At 39.4% G+C, this 22,652-nt stretch overlaps 2 protein-coding genes across 4 annotated transcripts; both read left to right on the top strand.

The window, feature by feature from the left end:
* The first annotated feature begins 1,697 nt into the window (after positions 1–1,697).
* Positions 1,698–12,305, top strand: cry1b (cryptochrome circadian regulator 1b). 3 transcript variants are annotated; one of them, XM_038705448.1, is made up of 12 exons: positions 1,698–2,050; positions 2,318–2,499; positions 5,136–5,244; positions 5,629–5,771; positions 5,902–6,086; positions 6,264–6,352; positions 7,283–7,423; positions 7,931–8,242; positions 8,363–8,514; positions 9,449–9,651; positions 10,383–10,520; positions 11,001–12,305. In XM_038705448.1, the coding sequence occupies exons 2-12, from the start codon at positions 2,342–2,344 to the stop codon at positions 11,084–11,086; spliced, it is 1,716 nt and encodes a 571-aa protein (XP_038561376.1). In that variant the 5' UTR covers positions 1,698–2,050; positions 2,318–2,341; the 3' UTR covers positions 11,087–12,305. The 3 variants fall into 3 exon arrangements, with proteins under 3 accessions (XP_038561376.1, XP_038561377.1, XP_038561375.1); XM_038705449.1 differs by having other exon boundaries at positions 1,698–2,499; positions 11,004–12,305; XM_038705447.1 differs by having other exon boundaries at positions 1,698–2,499.
* Positions 12,306–14,363: 2,058 nt separating this feature from the next.
* On the top strand, positions 14,364–21,219 carry zgc:153031 (uncharacterized protein LOC557552 homolog). The gene is made up of 6 exons (XM_038705452.1): positions 14,364–14,553; positions 15,155–15,204; positions 16,888–16,993; positions 17,548–17,674; positions 19,211–19,326; positions 19,928–21,219. Exons 1-6 carry the CDS (start codon positions 14,447–14,449, stop codon positions 20,016–20,018), a joined length of 597 nt encoding a protein of 198 aa, XP_038561380.1. The 5' UTR covers positions 14,364–14,446; the 3' UTR covers positions 20,019–21,219.
* Positions 21,220–22,652: the final 1,433 nt, after the last annotated feature.

Raw genomic sequence — 22,652 nt, 5'->3', positions numbered from 1 at the left:
ACTGTGCTGAAACATGTAGAATAGAATTCACTTTATTGATCTCCACAGAGGAAATTCACATATTATATATTAAGGATCTATCAACACGCAAAGGATGTAGGAACCATGATAGCGGAAATGCTAACCCGCATCCTTCAAATAATCGTTTGACTTCGATTCATATGAATTCTTTCAAAATGTATTATACATATTATGGTGCAACAAAATCGCACTACTACATTAATATATAGCCTTTCCAACAGAAATCAACTTTGTGTTGCTGCTGAGTCTCTTTTTCTGTGATAGCTCATTTTATATTGTAATATACCACTACATGCGTTCTTCTTACTAGCCCAATGATATAAAAAGAAGTTTTCTTACCTTAGTCAACCAGTTAATTTTTGCAAGGTTCAAATGTCTTGTGGATGGTAGCCTGCATTTAAAAAAAGGCGCACTTTGACAGGAAGTGTTTTTCAATTAAAATTTTCCTGATTACATTATTTGAATTCACTCAATATTCTCTCTATTTGGGATTAGACAAATATAATGCTTATGTTTTATTTAACTACAATGGGTGGATTTTATTCCAAACATTTTTATCCATCCATCCATCGTCAGCCGCTTATCCTACGTACAGGGTTGCGGGGGGACTGGAGCAAAACCCAGCTGACATTGGGCGAAAAGCCGGGGTACACCCTGGGCGGGTCGCCAGTCCATCAGAGGGCCCAAACATTTTTATCCATCCATCCATCCATCCATCGTCAACCGCTTATCCTGCATACAGGGTCGCGGGGGGGCTGGGGCCTATCCCAGCTGACATTGGGCGCAAGGCGGGGTACACCCTGGACGGGTCGCCAGTCCATCAGAGGGCCCAAACATTTTTATTTGAAATTTAATTAAATATTTGCCTCAAAAGCAAAAACACAATCATATTGAATATATTTTACCTAATACATTAATTCAAATCTACATGACCACATAATCATTTCTTACAGTGAGTGACTTACTCCCACCTCTGCCAATACCTATCTTGATTTTTACTGGTGTATGCAAGGTGACAATTCACAGCTGTAAGGTCAGTATTCAAACTCCTGTAAATAATCTCTGACAATGAAGTCAGATACTAATATATATGGACAAACTTTACATAAATGTCACTGTTACTATAATCAGTTTAAGGTGCTGATGCAGGCAGCCCTATGAATACTATAGGACAATAGCACAATATAATTTATATTTTAGGATGGGTTTCCTCTTTAACTGTAATTTCATACTTGGTTATAGGCTGTGATAGTATATTTACCCTTTTATGTAATTACACGTCACGTGGCTCAGACAGATTATCCCTGCTGTGGACGCGTTGGACTAGCAGTGTGAGCGGTGCGGTCCCTATGCTAAATCGAGCGCACCTGAATGGAGGCAGTCCTCGCCACATGGCATGTGCTCATCCGGGTACTTGTGGGTGTACACATAACGCTTTCATAACACTCTTTTAAGGGTTGTTGTTTTTTTGTTTTTTTTAACTTCTGCTCTCCCAAAGTGAAACCTTATACAACACGTTAAGAGAGTATGACGGAATATCGCCGTTTGAATAATTTTAAGCAACCATAGGCAACGTTGAAGCACGCGTAAGAAAGCACATTATGTAAACGTGACCGTGGAGAGGTTGTATAACGGTTTACTCTGGCCAATCAGAGCGATCTAATCCTTCCTGCGTACTCCTGTGGGCGGTGATGTGTATACGGAGAGGACGTCTTGACTGGTCGAGTTTACTAGGCATTACAGTTTATACGCAAAGTTTAACGTGTTGGTGAGGTCTAGAGTGCGTTTTCTTGGTGCAGACTAACGTTACATGAGGATACAACCCGGAAATATTTGCGCGGTTGTACTTTATGTGAGCCTTAGCTGAGTAGTTTGCGTTAACTTTAACAGATACATGGGCTTCAGCCACGCCTCGTGTGATAGCTCACGATAACAAAACAATTTAAACGTTGCTGCTGGCTGAAAACGGACTTCTTCGGGACTTATCCCCCTCAAAGGTGCTCACTTCATCGTTGCTACCTATCGAGACGTGAGTTGGGCCGGGTTTCTTGCGTCTGTTGTGGTTACCTGCTGTCCACACATGCAGCCACCGCTGGTCGGTAGATTCAACCCTGTAGATATATTCATGGAGCAAGGTTAAGATTAGACAAATCTTTAACGCTACGGTACGAGTCCACGTCCTTATACGTCGGATGGGACTGGACACTTAATTACTTTGCTATCAAATCAACACAAGAGGGCGTTTTTTGTTTTTGTTGATTTTGGGAACCCCCTCTCGTCTTTCGACCCCCATCAGGGATACATAAAGAAGGCAGGTGTCATGGGGGTCAACACCATTCACTGGTTCAGGAAGGGACTGAGGCTCCACGACAACCCTTCTCTAAGGGACTCTATCCGGGGAGCCGACACCCTGCGCTGCATTTACATCCTGGACCCGTGGTTCGCAGGGTCCTCCAATGTGGGCATCAACAGGTGGAGGTAAGGATGTGAATGGAGGGTTTAACTGATTATGTATCATCACTGGACCTCAACCCCAAATCTAGTGAACCCTAATTAGGCTCTGCTACGACTAATTATCCACCCAGTGATTCTCCACTAACTTAACCACTTCCAAATGTGCCATATTTTAGCATTTTTTGGTTAAATCCTCAACTGTCTATTTGAACATTTGTTTCAGATAACTTGCTGTCAAATTAGAAATTAAAGCATACAACTGATTTGAAAGATGTTTGTGATTGTTAATGTTAAAGGAACTGACCTACATCTAATAACACTTGATCTAAATAGGCACCTTTATCAGACAACATACTCTGTGGTTGCTTCTAAACTCCTTTCACTGTCACCCATAAAGCACCATTGCTAACACTAAATGCTGCTCTATAGTGGATAGTAAATTACTTTGGATCTAGTCTGTATTTGAGGCAAAGTGTATACACAGGATGTAATTATGTGAAAGTTGCCATCGTCACTCAGGGGGGCTGAGTTGCAAAACAAAAACATGCAAAAGCGTGCTGACTAACAGAAGCTCCACTTTTGTGCTTTAGATGCAGAAGGATTTCAGCAAGTTTTCACAGACTGCAAAATGATAAAGAAAAGAAGTGCAAAGTGATAATTTCATACAGGTTGCCAAATGTTAACTAACCTGGCATATAGTTTACTGAATGAAATACAGTATTTTCACAAACCGGTCCATAGGCAACCAGAATTAAGTCATTTGTAGTCTGCGTGATTTCGATTAGGCTGACAAATCCTGCTTTAAAATAGGATATTCTAATGTGCCTTCAGACTTTTGTTAAGGGTCAGTGCCTATGTGTCAATTTGGTCACTGTTCAATATCAGCAGACCTTTGACTGTCCAGTGTGTCATAAGAATCACTGTCGATTTAAATGGCCTTTAACTTTCAAGATATTTGTTAGCTTTCTGTTCCGTGTCAAAGCTCTTTGCATGTATAGCAGACACAACAGGCTTGTTTTCTGCTCAGCTGTGGTGTGGAACATGTATCAGAAGAAAAAACAGCAAATTCATATGTTGCATGTTATCTGCAATTGTAGTGTAATCATTAGTGATAACGACCCAGACCAATAGTTGTATGTAATCGCAAAAAAACCCCATTATCTGTATTCTTTTTTGTTTTGTTTTGACTTACTTGGTAACTTAAAAATACAGGATGTAAAACTGTTGACTGGGAGCATCTGTTTTCTTTATAGTCTTTCCAGCATTTACTCTGTGTTGATTGAAAATCCACAGAGCGTGATAAGCATAGCATCTTCATTTGTCTCTCTCTGAATGTCTCTTTCAACCTTTTCCATGATTGTATCAGTTAGCCGCTCAGTAGATTCAGGAAATGGATGCAGGCAGGGAGCTACTCCTGAATGATACATGTTAAATACATGCTATTCACTGAGAACCAATTTTACAAATAGTCTGACATTTTCCCTGAGCATGTCCTCTGCTAATGTTCAAATGGTACGTCATATCTTGATCAGGCTGACAAATCCTGCTTTAAAATAGGTGTCTACACATATTGTACCATTGTACAGTTCTTTATCGTCTTTGAATTCAGCGGGCTGTAGTAAACTCTGTGCTCAGGCTTGAATGGAGAGCGGAGAAACTGGGTCAGTGTGTTGTTATAGCTTACATAGACATACATCTATGACTTATCTGTTACTAAAAAAGAAAAGAAAGCGGTAATGGGGCAAATAAAAAGAGCAATAAAGGTAATCCAGTGGCATGGAGTGTGACAATTCATACTTCATACATACTAACCAAATATGTGTAAATTGTATGAGGCGCTCTGTTTGAATCTGTCTGTTTTGAGCAAGTTCAGGTTTGTTGTCATTGTGCTGGTTGTATTACAGAGAAAAGGTTTGATTTTAAATGCTGAAGCATATATCTTATACATGAAAGCACTTGTTTTCTGCCTCTCCCTGTAATAAATGTCCCTGTTGTGTTTAAGTATAGTCTGCTACGGTTCTTGGTAACATTTTGCAGCATATAGTGAACTGAGTGTCTAAAAAGACTTCACCAGAAGAGGGCTGTCTGTTCACATTAAAACACTTGGATCTTCCATTTCATGCACTCCTTTCATCTCTTTGTCACATGATAATGAAATGATGATTATACTTTTAATTTTGACTGCATCAGATCGTTTGTCTTTCTCATGTTGGTGCTGTTGTGGATATTCACAAAATACTCGTCTCTCTGCTTTTTTAACTGAAGTTAAATTAGTTAGTGTTTTATTCAAGAGATGCATCGATTGCAGTTTCCCTGGCTGATTCCTTTTTCTTTTAAAGGTCTGTAACGTGTCCATAAACCTATAGTCTTGTTGTAGTTATCTGTATTTAGGTTGAATGAATTTTAAGTTCCACACATGCTAAGCAGCAGTCTGAGGTGCTGACTTTTAATAAAGCAACAACTGAATCTCTAACCAGCCTAATCTAGGAGCGTCCACACAGTCATTGCTTTTCCATTGAAATGTTACTCACCCCCAGGAATGCTTTCAGATCATCAAATCAGCTATGCCTGATGCTTAGTGATCTCATGATTGCATTTTGGGAAACCCCGGTCTCAGCTGTATAATGACTTAATTGATCATTCTGCCTGTTTGATTCCAGGTTTTTGTTGCATTGTTTAGAGGACTTGGACGCCAGCCTGCGCAAACTCAACTCCCGCCTGTTTGTCATCAGAGGCCAGCCTACAGATGTCTTCCCTCGTCTTTTTAAGGTATAAGAGATGGAATAAAGTAGAAGATGCCATCTTATAATTCGGTTTGTTCAGAAGCAAACTAACACTGTAAGAACTTAATAATTTTAACATAATGTTGTTGCTCATTAAACAGGAAAACAATGTAAGATTTTGATAGTTCAGTGGACTTGTGCAATGGCCCTCGGAATCCATTACATAGAAAAATCTCGGATATCAATATATCAGTCATATAAAACACAGACGCCGGCTGCATATCAAGCACCCTCACATTCTGTCCTGAACTCAAGTTTGAGGTTAATCGCTCAGAATCAGTTTGTTGTGATGATATTTGAACAGGAGATTAGAATGACCAAACGCACATTGTGGTCATCCCTTTATACAATTAATTACTTTGTTCCTCAGGAATGGCAGATCTCCCGTCTATCTTATGAATATGACTCTGAGCCGTTTGGTAAGGAACGTGATGCTGCCATCCAAAAACTAGCCAGCGAGGCTGGAGTAGAGGTCATGGTGCGGATTTCACACACCCTCTACGATCTGGCTAAGTGAGTGACTATAAAGAATTAGTTGAAATAAATGTTGCATAGTAATGAACCTGTTTGAAACTATGTGTATTGTCACATATTGTGTTTGTGAAGTGTGTTGATTCCCTTTTTACATTTTTCTTTCCAACAGGATCATAGAGCTCAATGATGGTCAGCCTCCTCTTACGTACAAGCGCTTTCAGGCCCTCATCAACCGTATGGATGCTGTGGAGCTCCCTGCCGAGACGATCACACCTGAGGTTGTCAAGAAATGTGCCACACCCACCAGTGACGACCATGATGACAAGTTTGGGGTGCCCTCTCTGGAAGAGCTTGGTATGTTTTTTTTTGTTTGTTTGTGTGTTTGTTTTTTCTTTATTTCTTTCTAAGTGGCTGTATGTTGTGTGCATGAATACACTGGTCCTGGTGTATACACACACATTATATCCGGCTTATTTCTCAGTGTCAAAGTCACAGACTTGGAAACATTTTTTAATCTTCATTTGCCTTCAGGTTTTGAGACAGAGGGCCTGACCACAGCAGTATGGCCAGGTGGAGAAACGGAAGCCCTCATGAGGCTTGAGCGGCATCTGGAGAGGAAGGTAAAAAGATGACTTTACTGCACAGTATTACACAAAATAAGAAACGAGTGTAGTTATGAATTACTGTAGCTTTAGTTGATTGACCACTCACCTACCTCATACCATAACATAAAGATAAAGACTAACCTGACACACATCTTGCACACAAGTTCATTTGAAAGCCTGGTCTTTTTCTCCCTCCAGTTCCTTTGCAGTGAAATGTGCACACAGATTGAATTGGCAAAATTAGTTGGATAAATGCGTGATAGAAGAGTTTGACGGAATTTGACTTTATTTAGGATATTCTGTATTTCTAGTCAAACTAAAAACATTTAATAACATGCAGTATTCCTCTTTAAACTTGTTCTCTGCTTCCTGATGGTCACATGCATACTGCTGATGGCAGGTTATTAAAAAAGCCTGAATCATTACTATCCAGCATCTGGGCTTTACACCTTTTTCCATTAAAAAATAAATAAATAATAATAATAAAAAATATATATCTTTCATTATTACTGTGAATATTTTTTGTTCAAAAATCTACACCCAGGTGTTTTTAAATACACACAGCAGCAGAGTACCACTGTTTTCCATATAGCCACTACAAAATGAACAATGATGTGGCACCAGAAAACATTTTAGAGGACTGGTATAGTTTCTCTTTAGAACAACAGAACCAATAAACCTCAACACATTAAAGATGGCTAGAATTGAATCTAACATTTAGGCCAAAACACACTGAGACGTCTCGCTTCAAGTGATGAACTCCACCGGGTGTGTGCTGTATCACCATCAACAGCATCTTTCTTTTTTGAGCCTCATAGTTTGAGGCCTGATACTCAAACATGTCATAGCTCATTTGGTGTCTGTCATGTATTCAGGTGCATATTTGCTCTCAGCAACCATAGTGGTATTGTTTTAGTTAAATGCTAACTATCCATCTTTTTACAGGCATGGGTGGCAAACTTTGAGCGTCCACGTATGAACGCCAACTCCCTGCTGGCCAGTCCCACAGGCCTCAGCCCCTACCTGCGCTTTGGTTGTCTCTCCTGTCGGCTCTTCTACTTCAAACTTACTGACCTGTACAGGAAGGTACGAATGACCACAGACAAGACACAAAACAATATGAACAATTTATATTTGGAAATGAGCCCGTTCTGAATTCGCCATTTTACGTTTTATCATGTTTTGTTTTTACCCTGCACTAAGTTTTATGTTAATATGAGTCACATAATCGTAGTCAATACACTGTCACATAGGCGTTTAAATGGCTATACTGGTTATTATAGGTTAAATGGCATCAATATTTATAATATATAATAGAATAATAATATTATTGTGACTATTAGTGATAATATAATTTAACTTGTGTTAAATTCATTTTAGGGCACCACTCTTAAAGAAGAGAAAAGTGATAACCCATTAATTTAGTCTCATAAAAGGTACCAAACTAATTTGCAACACGTGCGGTCCCAACATTTACAACCTACCATCTTTCTTGTGGCCATTTTCTTTTCATATGATGGTTAAGGAGTCAAACCAGTCTATCCTGCAGATGATACATTTCTGTTGCCTTTTTTTTGCGCTCTGTCTTATCAGGTCAAGAAGAACGGCACCCCACCACTTTCCTTGTATGGCCAGCTGTTGTGGAGGGAGTTCTTCTACGCGACTGCCACCAACAACCCCTGCTTTGACAAGATGGAGGGAAACCCTGTGTGTGTCCAGATCCCCTGGGACAAAAACCCAGAGGCGCTGGCCAAGTGGGCAGAGGGACGGACAGGCTTTCCCTGGATAGACGCCATTATGACCCAGCTGAGGCAGGAGGGGTGGATCCATCACTTGGCGAGGCACGCTGTGGCCTGCTTCCTCACCAGGGGAAACCTCTGGATCAGCTGGGAGGAAGGCATGAAGGTAAGAAGAGAGAAAAGGGATCAAGTACACAAGGTGTTCACACTTGTCATAAATCACCACAGTTTAAAGTTACTACTAGCATGCATCGTCTCAACTGCCCACTGTCTGTGTCTTGTACAGGCATTTGACGAGTTGCTGATAGATGCGGACTGGAGTGTAAATGCTGGCAGCTGGATGTGGCTTTCTTGCAGCTCGTTTTTCCAGCAGTTTTTCCACAGCTACTGCCCCGTGGGATTTGGACGACGCACTGACCCCAACGGTGACTACATACGGTCAGTCAGTACTTTCATTTGCATCACATGATTATAAAAACGCAGACCTTTCATAAGCAGACATTGTTGTTGGTATCTGTGCCCCCTGCAGTAATTTCAAATGAGCAAATAAAATCTCATGGTAAGCTTGTGCTCTTTTGCAGCCTCACATGATTTGTCATGGTTGCATCAGGATTAGAAAAGTATCAAACAATTGTTTAGAAACTCATTTCATTTTTGCATTATTGGTGATGCACTACACCACAGAGAGGCTCCTTATTGTGAAACAAACGTGTAGTACCTGGTAAACAGCGATTAAAATTGTGTGACCTAATTTACAGTGTCAGTATAAATGGGGGGAAAAAAGAGTGAGCTTTCACACTCAATAAAAAAGTATAAATGGTGAATACTAGCTTCAAGTTCAAGGAGTCTTTATTATCCCTGGGGGGCAATGCGTTGTGCAGCAGCATGTGACATAAATAATACATTTTATACAAAACAACAGCCATACATCAGTAAGAAACAAAAAATGAATACATACTACACAGAAGTCCACAACTCTCAGTGACTTATTAAAAAAGCCTATAGCAGCAGGGACGAAAGAGTTTTTGTGTCTGTTTGTCCTGCATTTAGGCAGACTGAATCTGCGGCCAGACGGCAACAAAATGAAGCAGCTGTTCAGGGGGTGACTTGGGTCAGCCAGGACTGACTGTGTCTTCTTGAGGGTCCTTGTCTCATATACCGAATTTAAGTCAGTCAGAGGGTTGTGGGAAATTTTGCCACACACCATAACTATATACTGTAGCTTATCTGATACAGCACATCTGTAACATCACAGATACGACTGTCACATATTTTTGTAATGAGCTACATTAGTCTGCTTTACTTTATATCATATTTTAGCCATTTTCTATCTTCCACATCTGTCTTCATTCGTTTCTTTCTCTACTCCCAGGCGTTATTTGCCCATATTGAGGGGCTTTCCAGCAAAATACATCTATGATCCTTGGAATGCCCCAGAGGAAGTGCAGAAGGCAGCCAAATGTATCATTGGAGTCCACTACCCCAAACCCATGGTGAACCATGCTGAGGCCAGCCGCGTCAACATAGAGAGGATGAAGCAAATTTACCAGCAGCTTTCCTGCTACAGAGGACTGGGTAGGGACATGACCCAGATACTGATTACATCAAACTCACACATTCATGCCATCTTTTGTAATGTATTTTTAAATATCTGGAATGATACATGTATTTATACAGATTTAAAAGAAAAAGCCCCTTTTCTGTTTATAGTCAAGTTCTGACTGGTTCCACTCATTCCTGCATTCCTGAAACCTCACACACCATGTCAGTGGACAGTAAATCTAAAAGCATACATGCTGTTTGCTTCAGAGCACTGACTAATACACAGGACACGATGTTTCATTAGAGTACACTGTGTGTGTGTGTGAGTTACAGATAGGATCCCCGCAATAGCTCTGCTGTTTCATTAAACCACATAAGCAACTACACAAACAAACAAAAAAACTGGCTGACATATGTGGAAATACTTTTTATAAACCCAGAAATAAAGAGCCTAAAAGGGTTCAGATGGTTAATATGCAAATAATATACATACACATCCTGTCAACTTGTCAAATACCTGCTGTCTGAGCTAGATGTTGGCATTGTGGTTGATTATTTTTAGCTTTCAGGTACTGCGGTCTGGGTGTACAATTAGTGTCAGACGGCTCTTTGACTTCGGAGCAGAAAATTGCAATGATTTGGACCTCCAATAATTACCATTGAGAATTATGACCAGTCAGCTGCTTTTGATGCTTTCAGTGCCAGGATTATTAAGGCACTTGTTGTTTGAGTTGGTAAATTAAAATGCTTTGGTCCCCTTGCAGGCATGCTTGCAACAGTACCTGCCAATCCTAACAATGGTGGAAATGACTGTAATCTCAAAGATGTCAACACATGGACCAGTCAAAGTCCAGGAGGGTCCTCTGAAAACCACTCCATACACGAAGGAATGTCTCAAACAGGTACGCAGGTCGGATGGTTAACATCATCATTGGTTAAAATACCGCTCTTGCACATATTTCCATGCACAAAATTTTAATTGTACAATGCAGACGATACTAATCCTTTATTTACTCAAAGACATCATGCTCATGGTTAAAATACCCATGAGACTTGGGTCAGTTGGCAGCGTGATATTAAATATTAGTGTCTCTGGCCTGGAGGATTGTTATGGACCTTTGAGAACGGGTAACTGAATATTGCTCTTTATTACAGAGCATAAGTAAACTACTGTTTAGTCAGAAATTTTGAAAAACCACAAAAGGCCCTGAGCCAAGTTGCTACACTGCAAAAGGTGGTAATAGCTCCTTAGATATATTCACTTCACTGTTGAATTTATTCATGCGAGTGTTTTTTATTTACAGTTCACAAAACAATAATGTAAATTGATTCCACATAAATCTGAAATAACCTCTTGACTCATTCTTTGTCATGTTTTAAAGCAGAAAGAGGACAGTCATCACAGAAGCGGCGGCGTGAAGAGGCTCCGCTCCAAAGCGCCTCTAAATTCTGGAGGCAAAACAAATAGTCTACAAAATGCAGAATACAAAGGGTCCCTCGGTCAGTCTGTTTCTTCTGGATTGCATCCACTCCTGAGGTGGCCTCAGCTATCGCACTGTAGCAACTGCAGCTAGGAGACAAAATGTGGCTATTGGATCCAGGTGATACTATTGTCTGTTTGGCTAAAGGACTCCCCATTACTGAAATTTGTAATCAGTTTAGATTGTCAGGAGTCGGACAGGACAGTCAGCTGTCATGTTCTCGAGATGAGACACGTCGCACATCTCAGGAACAGAGGAAGACATTGAGAGAGAATACTAATATTGAAGAGAAAGAACCCTGTGCCAGCAGTTTATAAAAGGCAAAAAGTTGATCTATAAATTCTTTAGATCAGGGTGATGTGTGAGGCCACCTGTTGTCTTCCAATACAGTGTGTCACTGCACAAGTGATGAAACCACTAAGCATTATAATTAATGCCCTTTTTTCACCCCACATCCGTCAGGTCAGGACATCATCAGGGTGAAATTGTGTAATCAGGAGGCAAAACACAGTCTTTCCACCAGATATTCAGTCAGCTGGATGTTTATCTAAGCAACGGTTTTCACAGATGGTGAACTTAATATTTTGCTTGAAGCTTAAATTTTTACCTGACTTCACCTTAATGTGAAAATGTCAAAATCTGAAATCAGATTCTCGTCTGAGAGATGGGAACCTATAACACCATCAGGAGACTGCGGAGGGTGTGTACAGCTGACACCCTCACCTACTGTTAACACGCCAACACAAGATGACCTGGATAACACACTGACATACAGTAAGATACAAAACACAGTTGTATCTTTTCTCAAAAACAAGCCCCTAAATATTTCACATTAAGAATATGAAGTCACGCTGTCATGAATTTATATAATGTGAGAACTTTTTTTTTTTTTTTTTTTTAAAGATTCAGGACACAAAGGTGTGCTGTACAGTAGTAAAGTATATTGCAGGTTTGGCAATAAGGCAGGCCTTACAAGAACTAAATATTTGTAAATATTTATTGTTTTACAACTTTTGTATTTTTGGTCATGGGGTTTCACAAATCCTTTTTGTAAAGAATGTCTTACAGAAACTCAAAAGTTCTACTGTTAATGCATGTGCTTTTATCTCCCATGTAATTGTAAATAATTATTATTTTTGTATTAATAATGACCAAATTCTGTAAAACTGTACTGAAATGGCAATAAAAGGCAGAAACCTTGTTGTATCCTCTTGACGTTTCTTTTCCTTTGCACTACAATGCCACCAAAACCCTCTTTCCAGTTTACACAAACGTTCAGTACAAGTATTTTGTGAATATTGTGCAATCAGATGGACAGAAGTATGTCTTGTGCTTTTTAGTTAATTTGATACATTTAAACATTGATTTTCTTATAAGGCTCTTACATTTATCAGTCGATTGTGCACAAAAAAAATTGTATTTGCCTCAGATTTACTCACTTAATTATGCTTCAATAAAACTGGAGAAAAGGACATATCTTAAAAGGACAGGTCTTAAATGAGTGAACTTCACACAAATGTCTGCGGTTGTCTGCCTCTGACTTTTTGTGTTAATCAGTGTCAAAAAAGCTTAATGTCATCCATTCAAACAATAAAACATGAGTCCAGGTGGTGATAGTACTTCTAATCGACACTGTACATGTGAACTTTGAGCCGAACAAGGTGAGATAGTGTGTTGCTAAAGACCTAATTTTCCACAGGTGTTGACCTTTAATCCAGTTTTTCTGAAACTATGCACCATTTACAAGTATAGTCTGAAAATGTTCCTTTGTTAACATTTTAAAATAAGGCCTCAATCTGTCATACGTGTCAATTACCTACCTTATTTTTCATGAATTTATTTAATTACCAATGTGCATTTCCTACACAGCTTACCCAGTCTTTACTGATTAACACTTTGTCTCTTATCATGTTTTATTAGGAGAACCCCCTTGTTGCAGGCTTTCACAGATTCAAAGACAAGGGCCTATCTGCAGACTACACTAGCTGAGCGTGGTGCAGGTACATGACCTGATCCCTCCCAAGTTACACCAAACCTACATCTGTTGTGAAGTTTACCCTAAAATATTTTGTTACAGAGGTGGCTTGGTCTGGGGGTGTAGTTTCAGCAGCAAAGACACTACTGAATGATTATAGAAATACAGAGATATCAGAGCCTTGTCTTTATGAAATGATGTTGATTGAATGATGATTGACTGATTGGGGCTATATAAATGATATTGATTAATTAACTAATATTGATATGGTTACTTATTGAAAACTTAATTGCTTGCATACAATATCATTCTTGACATATTAATTTAATGTGCAATGTGTTTTTAATAGCACCTCTAGTATCAAACTTTTCATCATCATTTCAAGGTAAAACTGTTACACCTTTACTTTGGAAATTCTCTGCACTGACACAGTACAGTAAAAATGCTTAATTTACTTTATATGGGGCCATAGTTGTCCTGAACTCAAATATATCAGTCATTGCCAGACATTATGGAGAACTGTGTTGTTAGACTATGTGAAGTATCAGACTTGAAGCCAGTTCATGACTTTTACTTTGGTAATCCTTTACATTGATGCAGAAAAAATGCTTCACTTTCAGTCTGTATGTAGTAATAGGTCATTTGTCAGGAATTACTTATTTTATTATTCTTCCAGCAACCCCAAATCAAAGAATAAAGTCATTTCCAAACTATTTTAGTGGATTGTTTTTACTACTTGCCTACACTAGGCAACATGTTTTATACCAATAACCTACAAATCAATTTGGTATACACTTTCTGTTACCGACGCACATTGATAAGAATTGGGTGTGTCCCATCCTCTCTTCAGGTAAGACTTTCATGTTGCACTTGTTTTTGCAAAGTGAGAAAAATGACAATATGCAGTAGGCCTATTGCCTTGCTTGACCGGTTCTTACAAACGACGTATCATAAAAGGCATGACATGTCCTGGCGCTGAGTGCTCGGCAGATTTACCAACTTCAAATCTGACTTTTTCGGTGCCTGCTTAAGGGAATTGTCCTTTTATAGGGCTCGACTTGCCAAGGATGTCTTTCTCACACTTTGTAAAGTGTTTAATAAAAGTGATAATAAGCCTACATGTGTCTATTTCCGATGACAGTCACGCTGTGCGGTGGTAGCCTCGGGGTGGGGAAAGAGTGGGAAGTTTAAAACCAGTTCAGGATGCGCCTAAACTGCAACGTGTCCAATAGCAGCCCCCCGACGGTGGGCGGTGATAGTTGAGTCTGAAAACCTAAATAAATTGCTCCCACATGCGCTACAGACACGGTGACTGCTGCACATCGAGATCCTGTCCTTCCTGTCTGCTTGTTTGTTTGGCCGTCTGTTGGAGATGGAAACGAGTCGGGACAAAGTGCAGGAGAAACCTATTCGCCTCATTGCAGCAGTTTGCAATAACATGGGGATCGGGAAAGATGGGAAACTGCCCTGGCATTTACCGTAAGAGTGACACCATTTGTGAAGAGGTCTTGATTCTGTCAGGGTAGGCCTATGTGTGATAAATGCATATTTTTATTGGACAAAAATCCTAAAGCAGACTAAACAAATGACTTGGCTACAGCCTACAATAAGGATACCATGACGCAGAGGGAAATAGCTGTGGCAAGAGGAATGTCTAACTGACAAATGCCAAATTAAAGTAATCTAACTTGTCTTAGGTGTTGGTTATGTAATTGATTAATCAAAAGTTGTGGCAGGTTGCAAATGTAACAGGTACTAGCAGTACCTAAATGCTGAAGTGACCAGATATTAAGTTGCAAGAGTGCAAGCAGCAGCACAATACTGTAGTGGGAGAGTATGCAGTGGTACAGTACAGTAGAGCAAAGAGCAGTAACGTTAGACAGTAGCTTGTAGTATCGTAGGCCTACAGTAAAATATAAAGAGGAGTGATTTGATGTGTTATATAACTTTGCTCCATTCAGAAACTTCTCTCAGCAGCAGTAGGCCTTCTTATAAATGAAAGTGCTCAGTAACAGCTGGCTGTTTTCTGTCTGTTTCTGTTTTTTCTGTTCATTAAATACTGAAAATGTGACTCTTGCAGATCTGAATTCCAGTACTTTCTGAACACTGTCACGAAGGTGTCGAGACCAGGTATTCCTCAATATCAATATAATGCATCATAAAGTATTATAACCACCTCATGTAGGGCTGGGTATCATTCAAAACCTTTAAATGCTTGAGCCAAACCCACATCTGTATTTTGATACCAAAATGATGTAGCTATACCTTGCAAAATATTTACAACAGCTGTGCATAATCTTATTAAATCAGGAAATTGTTTGATAGAATAGAATAAAGGAATCTGACATAGGCAATCCTGGTTACCTTGACGGTAGAGTTGGGTGATACAATGATATTTACTGTGTGACCATAGAAATGTATCAACAGTCTCAGATTTTCCTATACAGTTTACACAGTTTGTACTTTTCATGTTTCAGGTATTTAAAGGGATAGTAAGCAATCCTGCAGTGGGATTGTTGATGTTTGAACTCAACTGCCAAACAAATACACCCCTTTTTAGGTCTTCCTGGCCATAAATCCCTTAGCAAACGTTTTACAAATACTATCATATAACATTAGAGCGGACAAACACACAGCCCTTGCCTTGTCATATAACTTGTTTCACAATTTGTACTCTTCAGGCCTTTTCCTTTTTGGCTGTTCAGCCATCTCTCCTTTTGGACAGCAGCAAGGGTGTCACTTTGTGTTGAGAAGTGGTAGGGACATAAGGGCTCAGATTAGGGGTGTGACGATATACTTGGATCTCGAGACGTGACGATGCACGAGAACAAAACTAGAATATTTTTAACACTATTTTGAAGAAATAGGAAATGCTGAAATATATGAGCAGGGGTCTGGGGGTCCTCTTCCAGAAAATTGGAGCATTATACTCTTAAATTACTGCATTCTGGAGACATTTTCTGCTCCAAGTTATGGTGGAAATGTCTTTATTTATATAAAGGGAAACAAAAAATTCAGCTGGCAGGTGACAGTTCATAAATATAACTATATAATTTATATAATATAATTTTTTCAGCTGAAGTTACTTTTTTTTGGACAACGCGCATTTGTTTCTTCTATAGTTAAATTGCATTGCATGTTTTCTGATTGTGCAAATAAACCTTTCTCAAAGCATTTCATTTGTTGGTTAACATTTTTTGGTGCAAGGTATTTTCAGAACATTTTAAACAAATGCTTTCAAAAAGTGATAGGGACAAAATCAACAATTTCAAAAAGTGGTGGGGACATGTCCCCAGCGTCCCCAGTGTAAATGACACCTATGTCCAGCAGTGAGTCCAGCATGTTTGAATGTACCTGTGTTTACAACTTGCTCTCTCTACAAATACATAGACAATCTACAGAGCCAGGAGGTAGGAAAACTGGATTTTTTTTGTGAGAGCACACAAACAGAGATCTAACGAACTGTGAGGAAATATTTGCTGAATTTAACAAAAAGTGAATTGGATTACAATCCATTACTACCCCTTTAATTCCATGGATTAACTATAAAGGGACATTCCCAGTGTATTATATCTCAATATATATCAATATCATGATATATACAATGATAGAAGATTCTTTATCCATATCACCCACCCCTACTTGACAGTTTTCCCGCGTTGTTATGGGCACAAATTTATTTGGAACTCCAAACCTTTATGGTTTTTGAAACTCAGTCCTGTGCTTTTTGCCATAAGAGATGTGAGAGCAGTAGACATCTCAGCAGCTGAGATGTGGTGTGTTCTGCCAAATAGTTGATTGTGTCTATTTCAGGAAAGATGAACATGATGGTCTGGGGAAAACTGTGCTGGTACTCCCACCCAGAAAATATGTTCCCACTGGCCAATATTCTGCATGTGGTGCTGAGTACGACACTGAAGTGAGTGCGCTCTCTCTCTCTCTCTCTCTCTCTCTCTCTCTCTCTGTCAAAGGATACCCTACATACATGTGCAAGAAAGAAAATAATTTCCCACTCCACCTATGAAATTAGGTTGATTGAATTGGGTTTAAGAAATTATATTGATTTAATTAACAAAAATTACTATGGTTACTTATTGAGGAAAAAAATTAGCTAGCATACAGTATCATATTTGACCTATTAATCTAATGTGCAATGTGTTTTATAGCACGTCAAGTATCAGACTTGAAGTCATTTCAAGGCTCAAATGACTTTTGCTCTGGAAATTGCTTTTGAATTATTTATTAAATGTTTTTCCAGCAACCCCAAATCAAAGGGAAAAAAAATAATTTCCATGTCATTTTAGTGGAATTTTTGGTTACGTTTATGGGACACAGGCAACATGCTATATACTTCCTTTGAATTACTCCAATTGATCTTATTTCAATTAACATATGTATTTGGTATATACACAAAACCTCTCTTTAGGTAAGACTACAGCAACACATGTTTTTGAAAGGTTTCTCCTCTTACAGAACTGTTCCAGATCACGCCCACTTCCTGTGTCAAGACTTTGAGAGTGCCATCCGGCTGGCTGCCCAGCCACCCCTTTCTGACCTGATTGAGACCATCTGGATTGTTGGGGGGACGCAGGTCTACAAGGTAAACTAGTCAAAGCAGCTCATTGAAACCTGAAGCCCCCCCACCCATTTACATTGCCCTAACTCTCCTTTCATCATTCTAGTACCTTAAAGATAACCTACATGTTTATTGTTTGTATTAGTACACAGAGTTGGTGGCCTCCTATGATTCCCAGCTCCACCCAACTTCCTGCAGGCCTAGTCAGACTGAATAATTAAACACTTTTTTATATTGGTGTGCACAGCCTTTGTGAGACATTGTGGTCTGCACAGATATACACCTATCTCAACAGCAGACAAGCTTATGACAGAGCACCAACCAGCAGTGTGGATTTAACCTTTTCAACCTGCACCAGCCAGGTTGATAAACAGGAAACTGTAAATATTCTTCTGTGTTAATATAGTGCTGAAACACATGTGGAAACGCCTGTGCCAGGCTGTTACAGTTTTTCTCAACACTGGTGCTTGAGACACAATGACTATAATTAATGTACTAATCCCCTGAACCAATTCTGCTAAAATACAGGCACATTCCCTGCTTTACACTCAGACTGCAGTTCTAAACCACTTTTTTGGCACAGTCTTCATGAATAAAATCTCTTGTGTTCACATGGCCATTCAAAATGCTGAATTTGCATGTTACGCTATCCACCCTGACTCCACACATGGGCAAACACATATTGCACATTTGTTCAACAGGCAATCAGAGATTTAGCAATTCAGGGCCACCAGGGAGCTCTTCTGTTTTGGAGCAGTAGATGCCAACAAAGAGCAAGGACCGAGTGGATTGAGAGTAAAAGGAGGATGAGGAAGAGCGAGACCAAGACCAAGGAGAGCCATGATCTCTGAGATTTGGGCCCCCATGGTCTGACAGTTAAGGGAGGCTGGTCAGAGTACCGGTTCACAGTAAAATCCGTCGACCAGACTTTCCAAAAGTATTTACAATATTTACTGCCAGGAGATAGAAGGTCTATGACCACGACCCTGATCCTGTATACCTCTTCTGCAAACTATAGAAGATGCATGTGATGATATAGCTGAAGCAGCTTTTCAGGGCTGGATTGGCCATGCCAGGAATTACTTCTCCTACTGCTTGGCCAGGGAGAACACTGCAGAAGGCTTATATTTTTTCTATTGTTTGTTCTGTATGAAGAATGCTTAACAAATCCAACTGTGTTTGCCGAGACGTATACACAGTATTTCAGAATAAAAAACACTCTTTTCTTGTAATTGTGTATTTTGAGTAGTTTTCAACAGGACACTGTACAATACACTGAAAAAGATAAGATTAACATAGCATTGATTTCTGCTCATCAGTGTTTTCCAGTGAGCACATCAGTCTTTTCATTTGATGGTTTGTGTGTAAATGTTTGAACACAAAATTTATTTTAACATTGTTTTGAATCGCAAGAGATGTTTTAGTGTGAGTTTTTGTATTTGTATTTATAAAGTTTTTAGAAAATGAGCCATGCTTTCAGAAAACACATGTAAGCAATTGAGAAAAACTGTAATGCTGTTAACATGACAAGAATCTCCATTGGTTCTTGTTTCTGATCAGGATGCATTGAAGCACCTGTGGTGTGACCTGGTTTATCTGACAGACATCATGGCAGACTTTGACTGCGACGTTTTCTTCCCTGAGTTTGACAGAGGAATATTTAAAGTACAAGAAAGGTACGTGTTTATCTTATCCTCAGACCATTATAGAGCAGGTCGTCCTGGCCTGGAACCTGCAGATGTTAACTGCATTGAACGGTTACAAAAGAGTGATTTTTACATGTAATGTTTTATAATCAGGTCAAGCTTTGCTGCCGCCCCATGAGAAAGTGATTTTTGCCCTTTGTTATAAAGCAGACATCAGCACTATCTGTTAGACTGTGTTATCATTGGTTTAAATAGTTCAGCTCAAAAGGATTTGCTGACATCACTATTGCTGGTTGCTGTGAGATTATTCGAAAGAGCAATGTTAGCTCAGTTGCACTGAATTTGAATAGTAAATTCACAAAAGGTAGATTCCATCTTGTTTTTGGTATCTCTGTTTTTCTATCAATAAATTACTATTATTGAAAAAGACTGAGTATTTTACTCGTTTAATGTCTGTATGTTTTCTTCCACAATAAAAGCTCATTAATGTGCCAAGTCATGGTTCTGAAGATGACTATGCTCTACCCTCTAGCTAGTGTTTTTATTAAATGGTTCATCCATTTAATTCTTATATTTGACTGTCCTTTTGATGAACTCACAAAACCTTTTTTCCTCTTTCTTTCCAAACAAGATTTCCTGGTGTGCCGAGCGGAATTCAGGAGGAGAACGGCATCAAGTACAAATTCCAAGTATTCAAAAGAGAGACTGGCGATGTGGTGTAGACCGCCAGAGGATGGTGGTGTGTTTTTCTGTCCTCCTTTGAAAACTTCCTTGTCAGCTTTCAACATTTAGACTGTAACTGTAGAGTTACGCCCCTAAGGCCATAGGCGTATCTTTAGAAACTCAAGGAAAGCCAAAGTCTTGCTAACACTGTTATTGAGCATTCCAGCTAATGTAAATAGGATTTGAACTTGAAACACTGAGCACTTTATCAGCGGTCCAGTTTGTCTACACGTGTTTTTATGTGCAATTTACTCTTAGAATTATTACCCATTACCCACCACTACTGTTTGGTAAGATATTTTTTTGGCATAAAAGAAATCCTCCCAGCCAACCCTACCTACTTGTTAGCGTTCCCATCTCGTCCTCATCCTCAGTAATATCGCAGCTGCTCAGAAAATATGCTTGTCAGTGAGTGAGTCAGCGGACTGCGTCACTGACTGCCTGTGTTCCAGGTAACACAGCAGATCCAGTCTTTTCTAAGCAATCATGACAGATGTCAATTTATACAGTGACGGGTGAATTATCCTACTGGTTTGTTTTAATGACGTCTTATTTACATATGGTGAAATTTTACATCTGTAAAAAGTTAGAAATGGAAAGCCACCTATTTATTGAGCCTGTGTTGTGTTTTTTTGTTGTGAATATAGTTTTTTTTTTTCCGAAAATAGATAAACAATAGACATTTTGTGACTTGATTTTTCACTTTGAACAAAATGATCCTTATTCATCTGGTTGTACCATTTTTGCCACTAGATGGAGGCATATCAACGAGAAAAGGGACAGAAAGCTAACCTTTATGCTGCTGATTATCAACCTATCCCAGATTTCACCACCGGCTTCTATCAAAGGCATTTTAATATACTTCATTTAGTTTAGTTTCATAGTTTAATTTGGATCACACACACACAGGGAGTTAACAGTCTCACATATATGGAGGCTTATGATGGTTTCATCTGCAATGGGCTGGCAACCTGTCCAGGGTGTACCACGCTTTTCGCCCAGTGTCAGCTGGGATTGGCTCCAGCCCCCCACGACCCTGTACGCAGAATAAGCGGTTGACGATGGATGGATGATGGTTTCATGGTCTTGTAATAGTAATGTAATAATAATGTTCAAAGTGCCTTTACTACAGAATAAATCAAAATGATGTAAAACAGTGACAGTAAACAGCAAAAGTGAAACAAGGGGGAAAAAACCAGACATGTGGTCAACGTGTGTTTTTTTTAGATGTGTTCTACACATAAACTGATTTGACTAAAGATCAGATCAATAAAACAAAACTGTTAAACAAATAACATTAGCCTATGACAATTCATTTAATCACAAGAGTTAACGATTAATTTTAATAGTCTATTAGACATAGACTGTTTATGGATAGATAGAGGGGAAACTCCCAGAAGACACACATTCACATCAATGTTTCAAGTGAAACTTGAGTTTTCTGAGCAGGGGTCAGTGGAGCTGTAGTGCTGCTTCTGCAGGATTTTCAATTAAGATGGATGTGTTGTTTAAACTCACTCTAGACAGAAACACATCCACTAACAATACACCCAAACATAAACATATAAGAAGCATTGTAATGTAAAAAGTCCAATACAATGACAAATGCACAGACCTGTAAATGGTTGTGACTAGGGCTGCAACTAACGACTATTTTGATAGTCGATTAATCTATCGATTATTGAAACGAATAATCGACTATTCGGGTTATGAATCGCAAAATGACACAATGCCTCTCATTTAGCTATTAGCCTTTAAATTAAACCTGAGGTTGTTTTAGGCACGTGCTAATTAACAGTCAAGACAATAAAATAAATACTGCTTTCAAAAATGCATCTTTTAATGAACGTTTCTGCTGCAGCAACAGAAAGTTCCACTGAAATCACGTCCTGACAAGCAGCTGATCGGCAGTTAAGTGACGTTTCACAACATTTATATATTTTCCCCTAACTCAACAACTCACAAAACTCCCTGATTTTTTAAGGGAGATTGGGGCAGATAAGCCACCGCCTCACGCACAGACAGGAGAACTGTTTTCTCTTCTTTATAAAGTATCAAATTATCCGGTGTTTAATCTTGTGCACTCAGCAGCAACACGTTCTCCAGCTGGGAACGTCGCCATGAGCGATGCATCGTTTATGATTATAAAGTCAGGGCACATCTGACTGAATGTGGAGCCGGCCTTTGTGTATCGTAATTATGTGCTACTCGCAGCTCCATTACTGTAACAATCAATCAAATGGACCAACTGTATAGAAAACGTTTCAGCTCATAACGTGAAGTAACACGGCTTTAACGTGAAGCTAGCTCGCTAAGCAGCTTAACGAGACGAGTCGTCATCATCCAGAGAGACACAACGTTACGTGCCTCCTCTTCAGATGCTCCGGTGTTTCCGGGAGAGCTCAGCTTTGCTGCAGTTCACGACCTTTCTGGCTGTGTGAACAGTGCAATGCTGCCACACTCTGGAGGTTTTAGTTTGTGAAGGTGTTACTGCAGCTCTGATGTTGTACTAACTTTACTGTTCACATCACTTTCCTCCGTTAAGCTGACGGTGTCGCTACGCCACGGCCCGATGACGTCATGAACGAATCGATTATTAAATTCGTTGGCAAATACGTCGATTAGTTGTTGCA

The sequence above is a fragment of the Micropterus salmoides genome, unplaced genomic scaffold (genome assembly GCF_014851395.1).
Source record: "Micropterus salmoides isolate LMB-PRFRI ecotype aquatic unplaced genomic scaffold, ASM1485139v1 Ms_hic_scaffold_8, whole genome shotgun sequence".
NCBI classification, from domain to species: Eukaryota; Metazoa; Chordata; class Actinopteri; order Centrarchiformes; family Centrarchidae; genus Micropterus; species Micropterus salmoides.
Note: the sequence above shows the minus strand (reverse complement) of the source record. Positions and strands in the feature narration are given on the sequence as shown.

What these genes read in the sequence shown, in the direction of transcription:
- zgc:153031 (XM_038705452.1), top strand. Translation starts at nt 14,447, where the DNA reads ATGGAAACGAGTCGGGACAAAGTGCAGGAGAAACCTATTCGCCTCATT. An exon ending in AAACTGCCCTGGCATTTACC is followed by an intron (nt 14,554 to 15,154) that starts GTAAGAGTGACA and finishes TGACTCTTGCAG; the next exon opens with ATCTGAATTCCAGTACTTTC. An exon ending in CACGAAGGTGTCGAGACCAG is followed by an intron (nt 15,205 to 16,887) that starts GTATTCCTCAAT and finishes TGTCTATTTCAG; the next exon opens with GAAAGATGAACATGATGGTC.
- cry1b (XM_038705448.1), top strand. Translation starts at nt 2,342, where the DNA reads ATGGGGGTCAACACCATTCACTGGTTCAGGAAGGGACTGAGGCTCCAC. An exon ending in TCTTCCCTCGTCTTTTTAAG is followed by an intron (nt 5,245 to 5,628) that starts GTATAAGAGATG and finishes TTTGTTCCTCAG; the next exon opens with GAATGGCAGATCTCCCGTCT. An exon ending in TTCCTGCTACAGAGGACTGG is followed by an intron (nt 9,652 to 10,382) that starts GTAGGGACATGA and finishes GTCCCCTTGCAG; the next exon opens with GCATGCTTGCAACAGTACCT.